This window comes from Eptatretus burgeri, chromosome 4 (assembly GCF_056783735.1).
Source record: "Eptatretus burgeri isolate ZD-2024b chromosome 4, Ebu_testis_v1, whole genome shotgun sequence".
Taxonomy (NCBI): Eukaryota; Metazoa; Chordata; class Myxini; order Myxiniformes; family Myxinidae; genus Eptatretus; species Eptatretus burgeri.
Genome location: NC_140964.1, coordinates 75,990,626 through 76,008,045, shown reverse-complemented (window position 1 = coordinate 76,008,045; position 17,420 = coordinate 75,990,626). Strand labels below are relative to the sequence as shown.

The 17,420-nt window shown below is 42.0% G+C and overlaps 1 protein-coding gene across 3 annotated transcripts in view; it reads right to left on the bottom strand.

Annotated features, from left to right (window-relative positions):
- LOC147028396 (solute carrier organic anion transporter family member 4A1-like) overlaps positions 1-17,420 on the bottom strand; it is a 137,800-nt gene that overhangs the window by 68,423 nt on the left and 51,957 nt on the right. For all 3 annotated transcript variants that reach the window (XM_085878734.1, XM_085878733.1, XM_085878735.1), the window contains 4 exons: positions 14,515-15,561; positions 4,409-4,499; positions 3,295-3,416; positions 703-805 (listed from right to left, as the gene is read on the bottom strand). In XM_085878734.1, the coding sequence (XP_085734860.1) occupies positions 703-805; positions 3,295-3,416; positions 4,409-4,499; positions 14,515-15,385 (1,187 nt within the window). In that variant the 5' untranslated portion in view covers positions 15,386-15,561. The remainder of the gene's footprint in view (positions 1-702; positions 806-3,294; positions 3,417-4,408; positions 4,500-14,514; positions 15,562-17,420) is intronic.

The following is a 17,420-nucleotide window of genomic DNA, read 5'->3' as shown; positions in this document are numbered from 1 at the left end:
CGAGAACATGGTCGATACTATGCTTAACATATACCAGCTATGCATCCCCCCCCTCCCCCATTACATTCATGATAGTTGGTAGGCCTAAAGATTGAACAAACGATGATCCAAATACCTATACAAGATCATTCAAACCAAATAAACAAAAGAAAAAAAGAAATCTTCCTAAAATTAGAAACCTCTTGTGGCAGGAGAGGGGTGGGGGAAAAGTTTAAGTCATTAATTTAAAAGTCATCTTGGACATGCATTTATCTTAATGGCATTAACAGGAGGACAAAAAAAGCTTTTAAATTCAATGTTCGTATCCTGTTTGACTCCACATTGCATGAAGGGTACTTTAAGAAATGCTTTGTTTGTATAACCCAACGTGTCATCATTGATGTCAGGCTCGACGAGCCAATAATTGGAAATAGAACCAGGAGGAAGAAATATTCAACTAAAATTTGTTCTACAATCCTAGAGATCTCTCCAAAAAAAAAAAAACTCCAAGGGGGGCAGTGTTCAAGCAAGCACCTTAAAGCTTCAGTCTTGGAAGTGCGTTTCTGTTTTAATGGTGTTATTAGCAAGAAAGAAACGAGATTTAAAATACAAGCCTTTGGTAAGAGTGGAAGATAACTGAAAAGAACGATGAGAGGAAAAGAGGCTACATAACAAATGATTAACATACTGCATGATGTACATACACAAGTACCCCCAACGCACCGTGGTAAATCTCGGATGGCCGTACTGAACTTTGGGCTTTCTTTGGTGCGACGTGGGCTTTGGAATGACCGAGAAGCTTGCATTGCCATGTACCTCTCCGACCCTGTGAACAGATTACACGCAACTTTTACAAAGGTAGTTGATCAAAACCCACCGAGCACACAAGGAGCATTTTAAGTCCGGGGTTGAGTATTGCATTTGAGAATGTGATCGGAGGATTAATAATTTAGTGTGTGCTTCACGTTTACATGCACATTCACAAAATGTAATCACAAATATTTGGTATTGGAACCACAAACTAAAGGAAATACCTTTAAAAAGAGACAAGGCTGGAAAGAAAAATAAAGCAAAGGAGGAGCACAGACTGGGCTTTAAATGATGAAACACACTTCAGGCAAATAGTTTACATTTACTTGGGATAGGAATCATCTTTAGGTGCAAAATGCAAGCTGGCAGATCAAATTCAAGTGGAAAAACAAATCCAGAAACAGCAATGAAGGTTAAGGAAATATTGATTTTAAATAATACAGTATTTGTGAAAGCAAAAATGTCTATAGATCTTCTTCTTCTTCTTTCGGCTGCTCCCGTTCGGGGTCGCCACAGCGGATCATCCGTATGATCCGCATAGAGATTTGGCACATGTTTTACGCCGGATGCCCTTCCTGACGCAACTTTGGTCGCCTCTTACGACACAGGGATATGGTACACCTATTTTAACCGGGGTATACACCGGCCCAGTATACTGGTACTCATTTCGCCGACCTCGGAAGGATGACAGGCTGAGTCAACCCCCTGGTGTATTAATTCAGTGGCCCAACGGGGCTTGAACTCAGGACCTTTTGGATCCTAAGCCGCTGCCCTAACCACTGCGCCAACACCAGGCTCAAATGTCTATAGATATCTTCTTTTATATCTTTACAAACTGTTCTTTCTCAAGGCAAACCAAAACTTTGGTTGGTTAGCCAGGGGCAAAACAGGGCAAACTAGAGGGGGAGCACTCGGTAGAGTGCAAAACCTCCGCCGCCAATACTGCTAGCTCACTCAAGTGAACCTGATATCCTATTCATTCAATTTGACGTCAACAGTGCTCACAGAGTTATAGTTTGCAACTTTCCCTTTTACATACTCAATTAATTCGTCATAACTAGATTCCTTGAGACAGAAATTGATTTTACGTGGGTATATCCACCTGAAGTTCCAAAATCAGCCGCAATTATAATTTTGGCATGTTTTTTTGTTGGAAATCACTTATAACATGTAGAAATGCAAAAAAAATAATCGAAATTTTGAAAAAAAGTTTCAAAAATAATTTTTTTTCTCTAACAATTTTTTTTTTTGGGGGGGGGGGGAGTTGGAAATCACTTAAAACATGTAGAAATACAAAAAATATATATTAAAATATTTTTTCAAAATGGCCGCCATAGCAGCCATATTGGATTTTGGACTAAGTCCAAAATCTAATGGCATGATCCTTGGACCACACCAAATCCCCCCACCAAGTTTCGTCGAAATCCGTCAAGGAGTTTTTCCGTAATACTGTTCACAAACAAACAAACAAACAAACAAACAAACAGAAGGGGTGAAAACTGAAAACAGTAACCTCCGATCTTCGATGGCGGAGGTTAATTATGCGAACTACAAATTACAACTCCAGAAAACGGCTTACAAAACAACATTTCCCATTCCCACATTAGCAATGGTGCACTGAAAGCCATTCCAAACTAAAAGACAGGCCAATCGTCAAAAACTAATAATAATAAAAATAAATAAATGAAAAAAAAAACCACTGCAGGCTTGGAACCGGCATGAAACAGAAGGCTTAACATTCACTCATACATCCTTTGAAACTCATTTTAAGGTTAGCCAAAAACCCATCTCAATGGTGAAATGATGCACCAATTTCACGTGTATAAAAGAAACTCGTATCAGCATCGTTATAACTATTGATAAAATGTTTATTAAGAGGGTATGAAAAGAACGAGGAAAAACTGTCCCAACGTTAATGTCACAATTTTGTTTTTGTTCTTATTCTTTCGCATGCAGTACATAGGTTTCGGGTAGCATAATTTATATGACAGCTTTGGATGCGGCTATGCTTATGAAACAGTGCCCCCTGTAGGTTTGGGGAGGAATTTGGAATTTGGACAGAGCTGGCGATAACTTGGCGACTTCTCGAAGGACACCATCAAAGAACATGGTCTTCAACGTTCAGCAACTAATGCCAGCAGATGGGACGTCCAGTTTAACTTCCATCTGAAGGACGTCACAACTATGTTCAGTAGATCAACAGACTTGGTGCACAGATGTAGCACTACAATGTCAGTTTGTAGATATTTTTTGAGGGGCCACCATTACTTGTGTTTACAGGTAAGTGTAAAGCATCAAGCAAATCGTTTATGCCAGGTAAGAAATTAGAGTAAGAAGATGGGAGGAGCATTATATAGCATAAAGGGTGGGTGTGTGGGGGATGAAGGGGGGGGGGGAGTGGAGGTATCAAAACTCCATCCTTCTGAATTTACGTTATAAAATACATGAGACGGCTTATTACATCAAGCTAAAGAAAAGCAAATCGGAAATGTTCCACTCACTCACCAGGCAGGTGTCTTGGAAATCCAGCAATGGGGATGGAAATGAGACCCGCAGCAGCTCCAGCCACAAGGAAACCAACCCACCATGCCCCCACCCACTGGGTACTCTCTGGGTTCAACAGTACTCTGCACAAAAAGTCACCAGCGTGGAAAAGAGCACAAAATGACAAGGTTGTCAGGAGGGGTCACACGTGCTATAACACTGCAGGCTCATTATTAAAACAAGGACATGTCTAAGCCTGCAGACAGAGTACAAAAGCATGCCAAAGGCTTGATAATGTGTCAGTCTATGCTCGAGGAACGACTTAATTTCAATTGGGTTTTACATCTTGAACACTGTAGAACATGAATTGGAACATGAATATGAACATGAACCTGCAGTTTATCAGTAGTTTGGCTCTGAAATTGGCAAATGATTTGGAATCTCATCCTGATCGCGCACACACACAGAGGAGTGAGGGATTTTTTTTTTTTTTTTTGAGTCTGCTGCCCATCTGGCAATCAATCAAAATTGAAAATCATTCCAAACAGGAAACTTACTGTTGTTATGAATGTCTGGAACGAATGTACAGTGTTAAATGAGGTGGTGTATCAACAGCGGTTAACTTCCGATTCAATGCTTTGTTTTTGTTTATGTAGCCTTTAAAACATAGGGTTTACTCTGCACAAAAGGACTCAAGGTGGGCTACGGTACACAATACAAGTTTGATGAAGATGGATCCAAGGTTCAGGTTCCGTTTCACAATCCCTTTCCTATTTACAATCCCATTCCAATCCATTGAACAAAAGTCAATATTAGTATGCACTTTTTGTGCAGAGTTTATATAGCTCAGCCTCCATGAAAAATTAAAAACAAAAAAACAAAACTCAATGGTTGAGATCATTTCAGCTTACAAATTCCTGAAAGGTTCCCCGTTAGCAGCCTATGCACTGAAACACATCAGATAACCCCCTCCAAGGTATCGTTATCCTCCCAAAACACCATCGGATTCAATAAGGCCATCAAATACAAGGAAAACTAAAAGGGATGATCCAATTCACAAGTGAATAAAAATAAAAATTGTGCCAAGGAGTGGGCGACACCTCGAGGAGAGTGTGGGTAATTGCACCAAACTCACTTGAAACGGGGATTGGTGAAGTGCATGAGGGAAATCCCACCGAGAAAGTAACCGACAGCAGGGCCCAAGATGGCTGCCGTGTAAAAGGTCCCTGAAGATAGATGAATAAAGACACTGCTCAGGCAACACACGTTAGCCATCAAAATGTAGATCCATACTACGTGCTTGGGTATTTAAGGTGGTTTGTAGTTGTGCAATTCGTGATACAGCAATTATACAACTCAAAGCTGATGGTGAGATGAAGCACGAATAACCAGACTGGGCGATCTACAAGCATTCCTCGCTAACTCTCAAACCTTTAACAGATGTTAAACATAAAAGTGAATGAAAACCAAAATGTTGAGAATGTATTGCTTGAGGCTTAAGTATTTATCAGATCAGGAAACACGAAGGACTCAACAAGGCCTTGTTTTCATCCAGGTTGTTTCCAATCCAACTATCACAGCATGGGTATTCCGCATGCAATTCCACGATTGATCAAAATCACATTTGTATTGGAACTCTAAGTGTTATAATTATTTATTTGCCATAAAGTATTTATTATTTGAGCATTAACAGATGACATTAAGCTGGCTGTCACATCTGATAGCATTTTCTGGTGGATGTTAAATACCCCAGAGTAACTTTTGATAAGAGCAGGCCAGTGTTCCCATACCTGAGAAAAACAAATTCTTACCCTGATTCAAAGGGGAACCGATTCAGCAGCATGTACTCCATAAAAGGAAAGAAAAAAAAACAAAAAAAAACAAAAAAAAAAAACACACCCAGGTGCTGCAGGTGAATTAATTAATTTGAGCACGTTTTATTCATTCAATTGTCGGAGCAAGCACATTGGTACGATTATATCAGAAGAACTGTTTACACATTATATGAGAATCTAAACGCATGAACTAATGACAAACCAAATACGAGTCGATGAAGACTAGTGTCAGTCTGCATTGGTTGAACAAAAAAAAAAATATATATATATATATTTTAAAAAATTTTTTATTAAGGAACAATTGATAAGAATTTATTCACCACCATGGACAACCAAGTGTGGATGACATTTCAAGGATGAACATTTTTGCTCTGAAGGGCTAATGATCAAAACGTCCATAAACTTGTTTCCCAGAACAGTTAACATACTTATTAGCTACGAGATGATAATATCCATTGTATGAAAACAGAGAATTATGAAATAAACAGATCACTTTAAATAGCAAACTTTATCAATAATCAGCCTGACATGTGAAACACCAGGATAAGAGTTTATTGCTGGGTTGAAATTTCAAACCAAGATAGACAGCTTAGAGGAGTGTGCACGTACCTCGAGGTCTCGGGCCTAAGCTATCCTACTAGCCACAGTATAGATATAATTACAAACAATGATTCAAGGACAACATTAGGTATTATGAGACGTGCATTTTTATAATGTTTGTTTTTCATAGTTTTCTTTAGATGAGCAGTTTGCATTGGCACTTTACCAAATCAAGACATGGACCCCCAGTGCATATCGATATTAGATTCCATTCGACCCATGCTCTTAATTACGCGGCCCATGAGCCACTGGCGGCCCCTTGTGGCTGAAAGTGTGGCCCGACGCGCAGCCGATAATACACAAATGCAAAAACACCCCATCATAATCCTCCATAAACACTATCAAATTGAGTCAATGGGTTGAAATGAGTGTTCCAATGCGATGCATAAAAGTAACGTAACTACATCAGTGAATGGGCAGTATACAAACAATTATGCTTGCAGCCCAGTAACCACAACAACAAAAAGTGTACATGGAGGCGGGGCCTAATAGCAGCCATTTTGGAGTCTGAGAAGTGGTGTGGCGGCTCTCACACTGATGTCTTATCGGCAAAAGTGGCCTCCTTCGAAAAAATAGTGAAGATCACTGCATTAGAAGGGAGTACTCGCCATTCGCATTATCTCAACAACAGTGAACAAGAATTACTGCCATAACTCGTTTAATCATGCAGATCAAGTTCAATTCAATGTGTTTGCGGCGTTGCATCAAAGCCCCAGCTTGTGCAGATGCTTTGGACCGGAAAGTCGAAAGACCTCTGCGAATGACCAAAATGAGAATTAAATTTACGTTCAGAATTTACTATTTAACAAGTTACGATGCCCCAAGGATCCTTCAAATAAAGCCGAGATTTGCAGTTTCTCGCAAGTGGGAAGGCAAAAGGCGGAAAGACGTTTCTTATTAGAAATAAAATGGTTCATTATAAACTAGCAGAGCCGACCCGTTGAGTCGCTGATTGACAAATTCATCGTTGCGTTTGCCAAAAAATTTTGGGCAAGGAGGAAAGGAAGACAAATTTACCCTGTGCATAGAATGCTTAAACCACTCCCCACCGAACTCACCTCCCCACGTCCTGCTCCCGCCACCCTTTTGGCCCCCCATTCGTCCTGATGTCCCTGCGTATTAGAAATATCTCACACATGATGACAGGCTTTGACTGGCCCCCTCTGTTTTTAGGGGGTTTTTTCCTTGGGGGGGGGGAGTGGAGAAGAAGCGGAGGTGGCCAGATATACCTGTGCAGAGAGTGCTTTAACGTCAGCGTTGTCAAGGTAAAAAGGGAAATTGGAATACCCTCTGCCACCACCACCAGGTGGCAGTACACTGTATATGAACCCTCCGATACAAAGTTGCATTTGTACCCCGAGTTTGGAGTTTGTAACTTAAACGATGTGGCCTTGCATAAGGAGCAACGAAAGCCACAGAGACAGACACGTTTGTTTATATAATATATATATATATATATATATATATATATATATATATATATATATATATATATATATATATATATATATATATATATAAAATCACACACACACACACACACACACACACACACACACACACACACACACACACACACACACACACACACACACACACACACACACACACACACACACACACACACACACACACACCAAACCAGGACCAGGCAGAGTAAACAGACACAGATAGGGATGAAAGGGGAAAAGAAGATGTTCTCTTCAGGATAAGTAACCCACAAAGCTACTGAAAATTCCAGGTTCATACCACGAAGCTGAATATAACAAGATAGGATGTGTGCAGGCACGAGCTGGTAGTGGATGAAGGATGATGATGTCGTGCAGGCTGGCGTGGCACAGGACGAAGTGCCGCTCATGGCAGAAGTGGGGGAAAGGATGGCGTCCGCATCTATTGATCCGTCATTTTTGAATCAGCCACAGAGCAGAGAATGAAGATTTATTTTTGTCATTTTATCTCCAATTGAAGCATGCATGCAGTGCGTGTGTGGCCTTGAAGCCCTTCGGGTCCGCTTTCCCAGCTTACAGCTGGTCTCGCAATTGGACACCCGCTGTCTGTGGGTGGAGCAATCTTTCGGTCCATCCCGACTTGTTGGACACCCCCGCGTGAGTGTTCAGCCCCTCTCCAGGGCTCGGCAGCTCACTTTGCCACAGTGGCCTGCATTCCTCTGGCCAACGGCCTGTTCATGATAAGCACGTAGCACTTTATGGTGCCTTTCTGTGGCAGGTTCCACAAGTCCTCCATCTGGCCTCACCTGCAGAGGAAGTTTTACATAATATAATCTTACCCTATGTTGTTCTATTGTTTGCAATCACTGCTCCTGTCATTGCATATATTATGATCATACCTATTTTAAGAGGAGATAGGTTTTTGAGACTTGTCCGGTAAGCGAATAATCCGTTCTAAGACATGTATTATACAACATGGTGCCTATGGAGGTGCATTCCCGACTGTCAATTCTTACCCTATAAATGCTATATGATGGCCTCTGGTCATTAAAAATAAAGTATGGTGTTTTATAGATAAAATAGACTTTAACATAAATAACATATGAAACGAAATTTAATAACACTCACTAGTTAATTATTTCAGAGCTTGTTGTGTTGTACGAACACCACCGTTGCCTCGCTCTTATTGCCCACCTACTCCTTCCTCCTTCCTGGCAATGGTGGGAGATGAGAGGGAGCAACTACTCTGATGAAGATGGGCCAGGCTGTGACCCATCCTCCTGCGAAGCTTCAGGTTTATTCACAAAGGTGGCATCGAGGGTTAACTGTTGAGCCTTCTTCTTCATGTTGCGAAGCATCTCCGTTTTGGGGGCAAAACTGTTGAACACATTCGCTCAACTCCTGTGCTTCACTCCATATTAGGGTCATTTTCAGCGACAAGCTCGAGTGCACCACACAACATCCTGTAGGCATCACTTGAAGTCTTTTTGCTGAGGATTTTTTCTTGTTCAGTATCTTTTGTATCTTCAGCCTCTTGGTTAGCTCGGTGGGTGTTCATCCACCTCCTCATTTGTTAAGCTATTCCCTCCCATGTGATGTCAGCAGCTCCTCCACATCAACATCTAACTCATCAAGTCCAGCTTGATTGGCTCGCTGAACAATGTCCCTGAACTCATCTCCAAGGTGAAGAGAGAAGTATTTAATTAAGTGGATATTTTCATGCCCGTTAATCCAGGCTCCGTGATAAAAGGTATGACTGTACAAACAACTTAGCCCTGCCAGATCCCGAATACAGGAGTGATTATACCATACTTGAGCACATGGTCCATATTATTCTTAGCATAATCTATCTATTGATCCACCCCCTCCCTTTCCACGTAGCAATGTTTATCAGAATTGTAGATTCAAAAGACATTGATAAGACGAGGAAGTAATAACCTGTGTGTTGGCTGATGCAATATTTGCAAAATATCACATGATCTTTCTAAAAATGACATCAAAGCAATGCGATTTTCCTGTGCAGAGTCGGTTATCAATCATTTATGCTCAAAACCTGTGTATCAACTCAAGAGACAAGAAAGTGGAATTGACACCGTTTGAAGAAAATTGACACCGTGTAATTTTTTATTTGCACGAAGTGGGTGGGACTTGGTACAACACAAATTGCATGAAAAGTGAAACTTAATCATTCTTGATTACTCAAGAGGACCACACACACACACACACACACACGTGTGTGTGTATATATATATATATATATATATATATATATATATATATATATATATATATATATATATATATATATATATATATATATATATATATATATACATACATATATACATATATACGTATACATATATACGTATACATACACACATATACACGAGGTGTGTTCAAAAAGTATCCAACCTTAATTTTTCGTGCGTAAACAAATGAAGCTAGGGAGGCGTGGTTTGGTGCACGTATGTTGGCGATCCTAATTCGTATGCGTGAATATTTTCCCGCCTGCAGAAGCTGTCAGTCGCCGACAGACCGCCGATGAGTGAGGAAGTGTAAGTGAGCGCCGTCGGATTTTCGTTTTTGACAAAATGATGGAAAAACTTGAACAACGCTACTGCATCAAATTTTGTGTAAAGCTTGGCGATTCCCAAGTGGAAACGATCCGCAAGATTCAACAGGCATTCGGGAACGAAGCAATGGGCACCACACAGATAAAAGAGTGGTACAACCGCTTCAAAGATGGTCGCACATCAGTGGAAAGTGAAGCACGTTCTGGTAGGCCATCAACATCCCGAAATGAGATTGTCATTGACCAAGTGAGGACCCTGCTGATGCAGGATCGTCGAATCACGATCAGAGAACTTGCAGACGAGGCGGGCGTCAGCATTGGATCCGTTCATTCCATTGTGACTGAGGATTTGGGCTTAAGGAGAATCTCAGCGAAGTTCGTGCCAATGCTGCTAACGATCGAGCAGAAGCAACTCCGTTTGGAGATTGCACAGGACATGCTGGAGACTGTGAACAGCGATCCCAACTTCTTCAACACAGTGATCACTGGCGATGAGACCACAGTGATCCGTCATTTTGTCAAAAACAAAAATCCGACGGCGCTCACTTACACTTCCTCACTCATCGGCGGTCTGTCGGCGACTGACAGCTTCTGCAGGCGGGAAAATATTCACGCATACGAATTAGGATCGCCAACATACGTGCACCAAACCACGCCTCCCTAGCTTCATTTGTTTACGCACGAAAAATTAAGGTTGGATACTTTTTGAACACACCTAGTAGACAAATACACATATTGTTACGAATCTGGAAGCCATTTGCACACAAACAGACAGCAGTCCCTAAGCTTAGTTATTTTGATAAGTATGTGTTTATAGTTAGAATCCTTCCTTCTGTCTAATGGGAATTTAGTGTGTGCGCTACGAGTTATCTTATAGTTAAGTTATTACATCTCACCACCTGCCCATCACACTCCATCAGCACCGTTGGCCGCTCGTCTCTTGACTTACCGAGAGGGGGGCCTCGCGGTCCCAGTCCTCGGCTTCCAAAAACGTTCCACACGCAATGGAGCTTCATCACCATCCACCTTCCTCAAACACGCGTGGAGGGGAGGGGCGGCTTTCTCCCGGCATGGCCGAAACCCCGCCCAGGAAGGCTGTGCCCGTAGGATCCTGGCAAATTTGAGGCGAATAGCGAGGTGTGCTGACCAAGGCCCCTCCCCACTGAGGGAGGTCCATAAAGTTCCAGACGCTCTGAGGCGTTTTTGGTGGAAAAACGGGAGTGGTGTGGAAAGAAGGTCGTTGTCGTTGTCGTAGTTGTTGCGTTGTCGTTGGCACGAGGAGTTCTGTCGACCCTGACGATTCACCACCCGAGCTCCGCCACGAACGAGTCCCCCACGTGCGACTGGGGATCGGACCAACGACCTTTGTCAGGTGCCGCATCGTGGAGTGCGCCTTCCCTCCGATGACCAGGTACAAGCCGAACTCTGACCCCCAGCTCGTCTCACTCATCGGCTGGGGGGGTCGAATAAAGCACCTTGAGTTTTCTTTTCATTTTGTGTGTGTGTCTGAGTGTGTTAGGCCCGTCTGTTAAGTAGAATTGTATAAGCATTTTCTTTTCATTGTACATTGCTTTTATTCGGATAACTCTGCTCTTTGTGCTCCCCTGCCCCCCCCCCCAATAAATAAACCCCCAATTGTTCAATGTACCAGCTCATTGTCTGTCACTTTCTTTCATTGACCCAGCACGGTGCGTATTGAGAATTAGTGAGGCCGTCGGTGCCGTAAGTTGTCATTGGGTCCGTCAAACTCTGGTAATTGCGCTCGGCTACACTGGACCGAGGTCGCGAGAGCGACCCGGTTCGACAAAGTCCGTTGAGGGTGTGACTTCCCCGGTAATTTGACGACGTGGGTACTTAGGTACATTGAAATTTGGCTTTTGACCCTCCCCCACGCCGTCAAAGAATTGGCGATCACGGTCTTTAAGTGACCCGTGACCTTTCGGAGTTGTTTGAGAATCATGACCTAAATTCCGGGTGTTCGGTGGGAGACGGCTCTACTGCTCCACCTTGTGGTCATTTATCGCCACCGAACCGCGGCCCACAATAATATATATATATATATATATATATATATATATATATATATATATATATATATATATATATATATATATATATATATATATATATATATATATATTACAAACACACACACACACACACACACACACACACACACACACACACACACACACACACACGCACGCACGCACGCGCACACGCACGCACACGCACACGCGCACACACAGTGGCTGCCCATCGATCTATCTACCTTTGTTCCTTATGCATGGCCACATCTTATAAGTTACAAACTCCAAACTCAGGGTACAAATACAACTTTGTGTGAGGGGTAACATAGGCTATATGGCCGTGGTCTTACATGGGTGTGTGGGGAGAAAGGAAGGCGTAAAGTAAATTCTCAATGTAAATGTGTACAGTGTAACGTCCCCTGGTGGTGGCGGCAGACGGTATTACAATTTCCAAATTTCCTTTGGCAACAATGTTACTTATTCACGTTTCTCTTCCTGAGCAATTACAAATAAATATAAATGTTTTGAAGTTTTGAAGGAAAAATGAAAAACACGGTCACTCTGTCCATGAAACCCTGACTACGTCTATATACATTACGTACAGTTTGAACGTCAATTGCACCCTGACTTCACACAGGTACGTCTATTAATTACGTATTATCGGAATGTACTTTTCAACCTTTCAGACTGCTGAGACCCCTTCCACCTTTAAGACCCCGAGATTCCAAGTCTCAAAAGTTCGAGTACCCAAAAGTGTACGAGGACTTAAAAGGTTCCCAAGGACCCAAAAGTCCTAAAAACTTCCCTAGGACCCAAAAGTCCCTGAGAAACCAAGTCCCAAAATTCCCAAAAGGTACCCAAGGACCCAAAAGTCCCTGAGAAACCAAAAGTCCCAAAAGTCTCAAAAGTCCTCGAGGACCCAAAATTCCCAGAGAAACAAAAGTCCCAGAGTCCCTGAGAACCCAAAAGTTCCAAAAAGTCCCCGAGGACCAAAAAGGTCCCCGAGGACCAAAAAGATTCCTGAGGACCCAAAATTCCCAAAAAGTTCCCGAGGACCCAAAATTCTCCAAAAGTTCCCGAGGACCCAAAATTCTCCAAAAGTTCCCGAGGACCCAAAATTCTCCAAAAGTTCCCGAGGACCCAAAATTCCCCAAAAGTTCCCGAGGACCCAAAATTCCCCAAAAGTTCCCGAGGACCCAAAAGTCATGTTGTACGAATTCCCCAAAGGGTTCCTGAGGACCAAAAAAGTCCCAGAGGACTCAAAGAGTTCCCAAGGACAAAGAGTCCTAGAGGACCTAAAGCCATTAAATGTAGGTACAACTGAAGCAAACTTCCAGGAAGGTGGGAAAACCGACTGATAGGCATAGGTGGTAAAGTTTTGAGAGAATAGGAGATAATTCTCGCAAGCACATCTTCAGGACAATTGCAGGGATAGGATCTAGTTCAGTAGCTTTTGAAATGTCCAGCCTTTCTGAGGAGTGATAATGACAGTGGATATATTAATGTTCACACGGGAGGGACAAGTCCGCAGTGATTGATTTTGGCCATCAAGTGTGGAGTTTACAGCAAAATGCTCAGCAAAGAGGTTGGCTTTATCAATAGGAGAGGAAATGACTTCAGGACCATTGAAAAAGAACAAGGACTGTTGATCGATGGCTAAAGACACTGTTAGCAACTCTCCAAAAGTCTCTGGGGCCTTGGCGTTGTGTTAAAAGAGAGCTACAAACAGACTTGATTGTTTTTATATCTTTAATGTTGATTATTTACAAGTTAACTGCACCCGTTCCTTGGAGTAAGTTTGGCCACATCTTGATCTCATGTAATCTACCGTATAGCATAATTCTTTCAGTATCAAGTGTTGAAAAATATAATATGCATGGAGCTTTGTGCAGCAGTGAAATAGGCTCATAGATTTTACATTTAAAATACGTGTGCTAAAAAATTATAAAAGGACTTTTCATTCATAAAGGGGTCACACTCAATGGCTTATTACCTTCGCCAGAGGAGATATTATTGCATTTGGATTTGTTTGTCCGCACAGAACATCAGAAGGTGCATTAATTACATGACACCCCTATATACCTTAAAACTCCAAAGACCCTTGAGAACCCTGTTGATCCCCAAAACCCTTCAGACCCCTTTATAACCTAAATTACACCCTTTAGACCCCTTCAACCTTTTAATGCCTGGTGGGCTTGGGATCCAAGGGTCTTGAGTTCAAATCCCGCTCAGATGTTCACTTAATATCAGGTGGGGTTGACTCAGCCAGTCAACCTTCCGAGGTTGGCAAAATAAGTACCAGCTTGTTGGGATGATTGAGCCATTCCAGTATCCTGCGAGTGGCGACCTGTCCAGGATTGTGCCCAATAGCCCAGGAGACTGCTTTGGCAGCACTGGCGCTCTGTACAGAGTATGGTGCAAATGGATGGAACCTTTTAAGACCCTTTACACCATTTGACCTTTTGTTTGAAATTAATGACCTTTCGTTTAGTGAATCCTTCCATTTATGTGCCACACAAAACAAGTCCTGGTAAGGGTCTACAATCTCTGCTCTTTCCAGTTGTGTTTGAAAGGGGTTGCCTATACAAATACCCCAATGAGGAACTATAAATTGCTAAATACTCTTTCGTGTACATAATGTACCATTCCTTAAAACTTCACATCAATGCTCTCATATTGCTTATTCACATCTGCTCGGAGAATATTAACAATTTATTGGAACTCACAAAGTACAATGGGCTGTCATAACTCACCAATGTACACTGATGAACATGTCGTCTTTACATTCTCGTCCAGGTAGGTTACTCCAAGAGTGTACAGGGGAGTAGCACCGGCACCATGGAGGAATTGCCCAAGCATAAATATGTAGCGATAGCGGGCCAGATCAGAGGAGGGTCCTTGGCATGCCCCGGTGCCATGTGCAAAGGAGTTATTCACATTGGAGAGGGTCACAGCACACGTGGCTTGCTCACTGACTCCTGAAGGCTTGTAGAGAGGCGAAATGAAGTGGGGCAAAGCAAATGTAAAAGAGCCAAGCGCCATAAAGGCCACACCGGTCCCAAGCCAGCGAGGCTTATGGCCTGTGCCTCCGAAATAACTGACAAGTGCGAGGAAAGAGCAAGATGCAATGTCATATGTGCTGGCAATCAACCCGCTTTGATAGCTGTGCATATCGAATCGGCGCTCAATGGATGTGATCACCGTGTTGACAAGCCCGTTCACCACCATCCCTTGTAGCAATGAGGCACCACAGAGGAAGAAGAGGGCACCACGGGGTGTGTTAAACATCTGGAGAAAACCTGGGGTGAACGTGCCCCACCCGCAGCGAGACTCACCCTCGTTTGGCACGTATCGCATGACACTGTCATTGTCAAGCTGACTGCTGCAAGCAGTCGACGCAGAAATGAGCTCCATCTGCATAGTGCCTGAAGGTTCCACATGACCGTTTCCTACTTTATCTACTGGAAGAAGATTTCCAACAAGTGAACAGCTCTTGGCAAGAGGATCATCGATGAAACAGCCGTTTGAAAGCTTATCAGGTGGAGAGCCACCATTGCAAAGGCTGGTTATACCAAGAGAGTCCATGACCAGTTCATCTCGTGAATGAAAGTCACTCAAGGGCATGGCTGAATAGCATGAAATGGGAAGTGATCAAGTAAAATGGTATATTTTAGACACTATGCTAAAGGCTTTTCGTTGCTCAAGTCAGGATGGGAAACACAGATGCAATTTTTTGGAATGCACAAAGAAAGAGCAACCTTATGATTCAAGAGTGGTCTTTGGAGTGGAGATATTCACACCTAAGGGAAAGAAAGGGAATGAGAAGGAAAGAAAAAAAATACGATTACAAGCAGCGAACATGATGTTCTATTGATATCTTTAGAATCAGCACAAAAACACTAAATCTAATTTCTGAGGTCTTATTTTCTGAGGATGCGACATCATCGAGAACAACTACGACATCTATCTATACTATAAAAGTGAATTTGTATATTTCTTTAGATGTATGTATGTTTGTTTATACACACTTAAAAAATACTGAACCAAAAACCAACCAAATTTTGCTTGTTACCCAAGGGTATTCCCAGTATGGTTTCTGTTTGGGTCGTATCTGGGGGAGGTGGTTCAAGGAGGGTTGTGGGGGGGGGGGGATCCCAATTCTCACGATGTAAATGTGCATGATATAGCGCCACCTGTTATTGCAATTATTCTTACATAGAAAAAGTTTAAACAACTTAACAATATGCATTGCAGTGATGTTGAAATCCGAGCGAGAATAATTCAAAATTTTTTAAATGCTTCATTTCACTCATTTTAAGTGGAGGGTCAAACCAAAGCATCCAACATGAGCTTCGTAGCGAAGTGAGAGTGATTTTTGCTTGTGCAGAGGAAGGATGTTAGCCGATTTCCAAGCAGATGCAAGATGACCTCAAACAAATGAGAGTGAATAGAGCAGAATGTTTGTGAAGTAAAACATGCTGTCTTTCGATCAAGTCCGCCAGCAAAGTGACGGGTAAGACTAGTAAAGGCTGTATCTACATACATCCAAAACTAGAGGGGGAGCACTCGGCAAAGTGCAAAACCTCCGCCGCCAATACTGCTGGGTCACTCAAGTGAACCTGATATCCTATTCATTCAATTTGACGTCAACAGTGCTCACAGAGTTATAGTTTGCAACTTTCCCTTTTACTTTTAACTTTTACATACTCAATTCATTCGTCATAACTAGATTCCTTGAGACATAAATTGATTTTACGTAGGTATATCCACCTGAAGTTCCAAAATCAGCCGCAATTATAATTTTGGCATGTTTTTTTTTTGTTGGAAATCACTTATAACATGTAGAAATGCAAAAAAAAAAAAAAATCGAAATTTTGTTTAAAAAAAATTTGCAAATTTTTTTTTCTCTAACAATTTTTTTTGGGAGGGGGGTTGGAAATCACTTGAAACATATAGAAATGCAAAAAAGAAAAAAATTCAAATATTTTTTCAAATTGGCCGTCATAGCGGCCATATTGGATTTTGGACAATGTCCAAAATCTAATGGCATGATCCTTGGACCAGACCTAACGCGCCCACCAAGTTTCGTCGAAATCTGTCGAGGAGTTTTTCCTTAATACTGTTAACAAATAAACAAACAAACAGAAAGGGGTGAAAACAGTAAACTCCATCCATCTTCGATGGCGGAGGTTAACTAGAGGGGGAGCACTCGGTAGAGTGCAAAACCTCCGCCGCCAATACTGCTGGGTCACTCATGTAAACCATATATCTTATTCATTAAATATGACGTCAACAGTGCTGACAGAGTTATAGTTCTTTTCTCCAACATTTTTTTTTTTGGGGGGGGGGGGGGGTTGGAAATCACTAAAAACATGTAGAAATGCAAAAAATAAAAATAAAAATATTTTTTCAAAATGGCCGCCAAAGCAGCCATATTGGATTTTGAACCGAGTACAAAATCTAATGGCATGGTCCTTGGACCATACCTAATCCCCCCACCAAGTTTCGTCGAAATCCGTCGAGGAGTTTTTCCGCAATACTGTTCACAAACAAACAAACAAACTAGCCCGAACCTCAGCCATAGGCTGAAGGTTATCTTGCCAAAAACAAAAAATATTTATATCGTCAATGACGTCAGCAAAATATTCTGTCGTCAAAT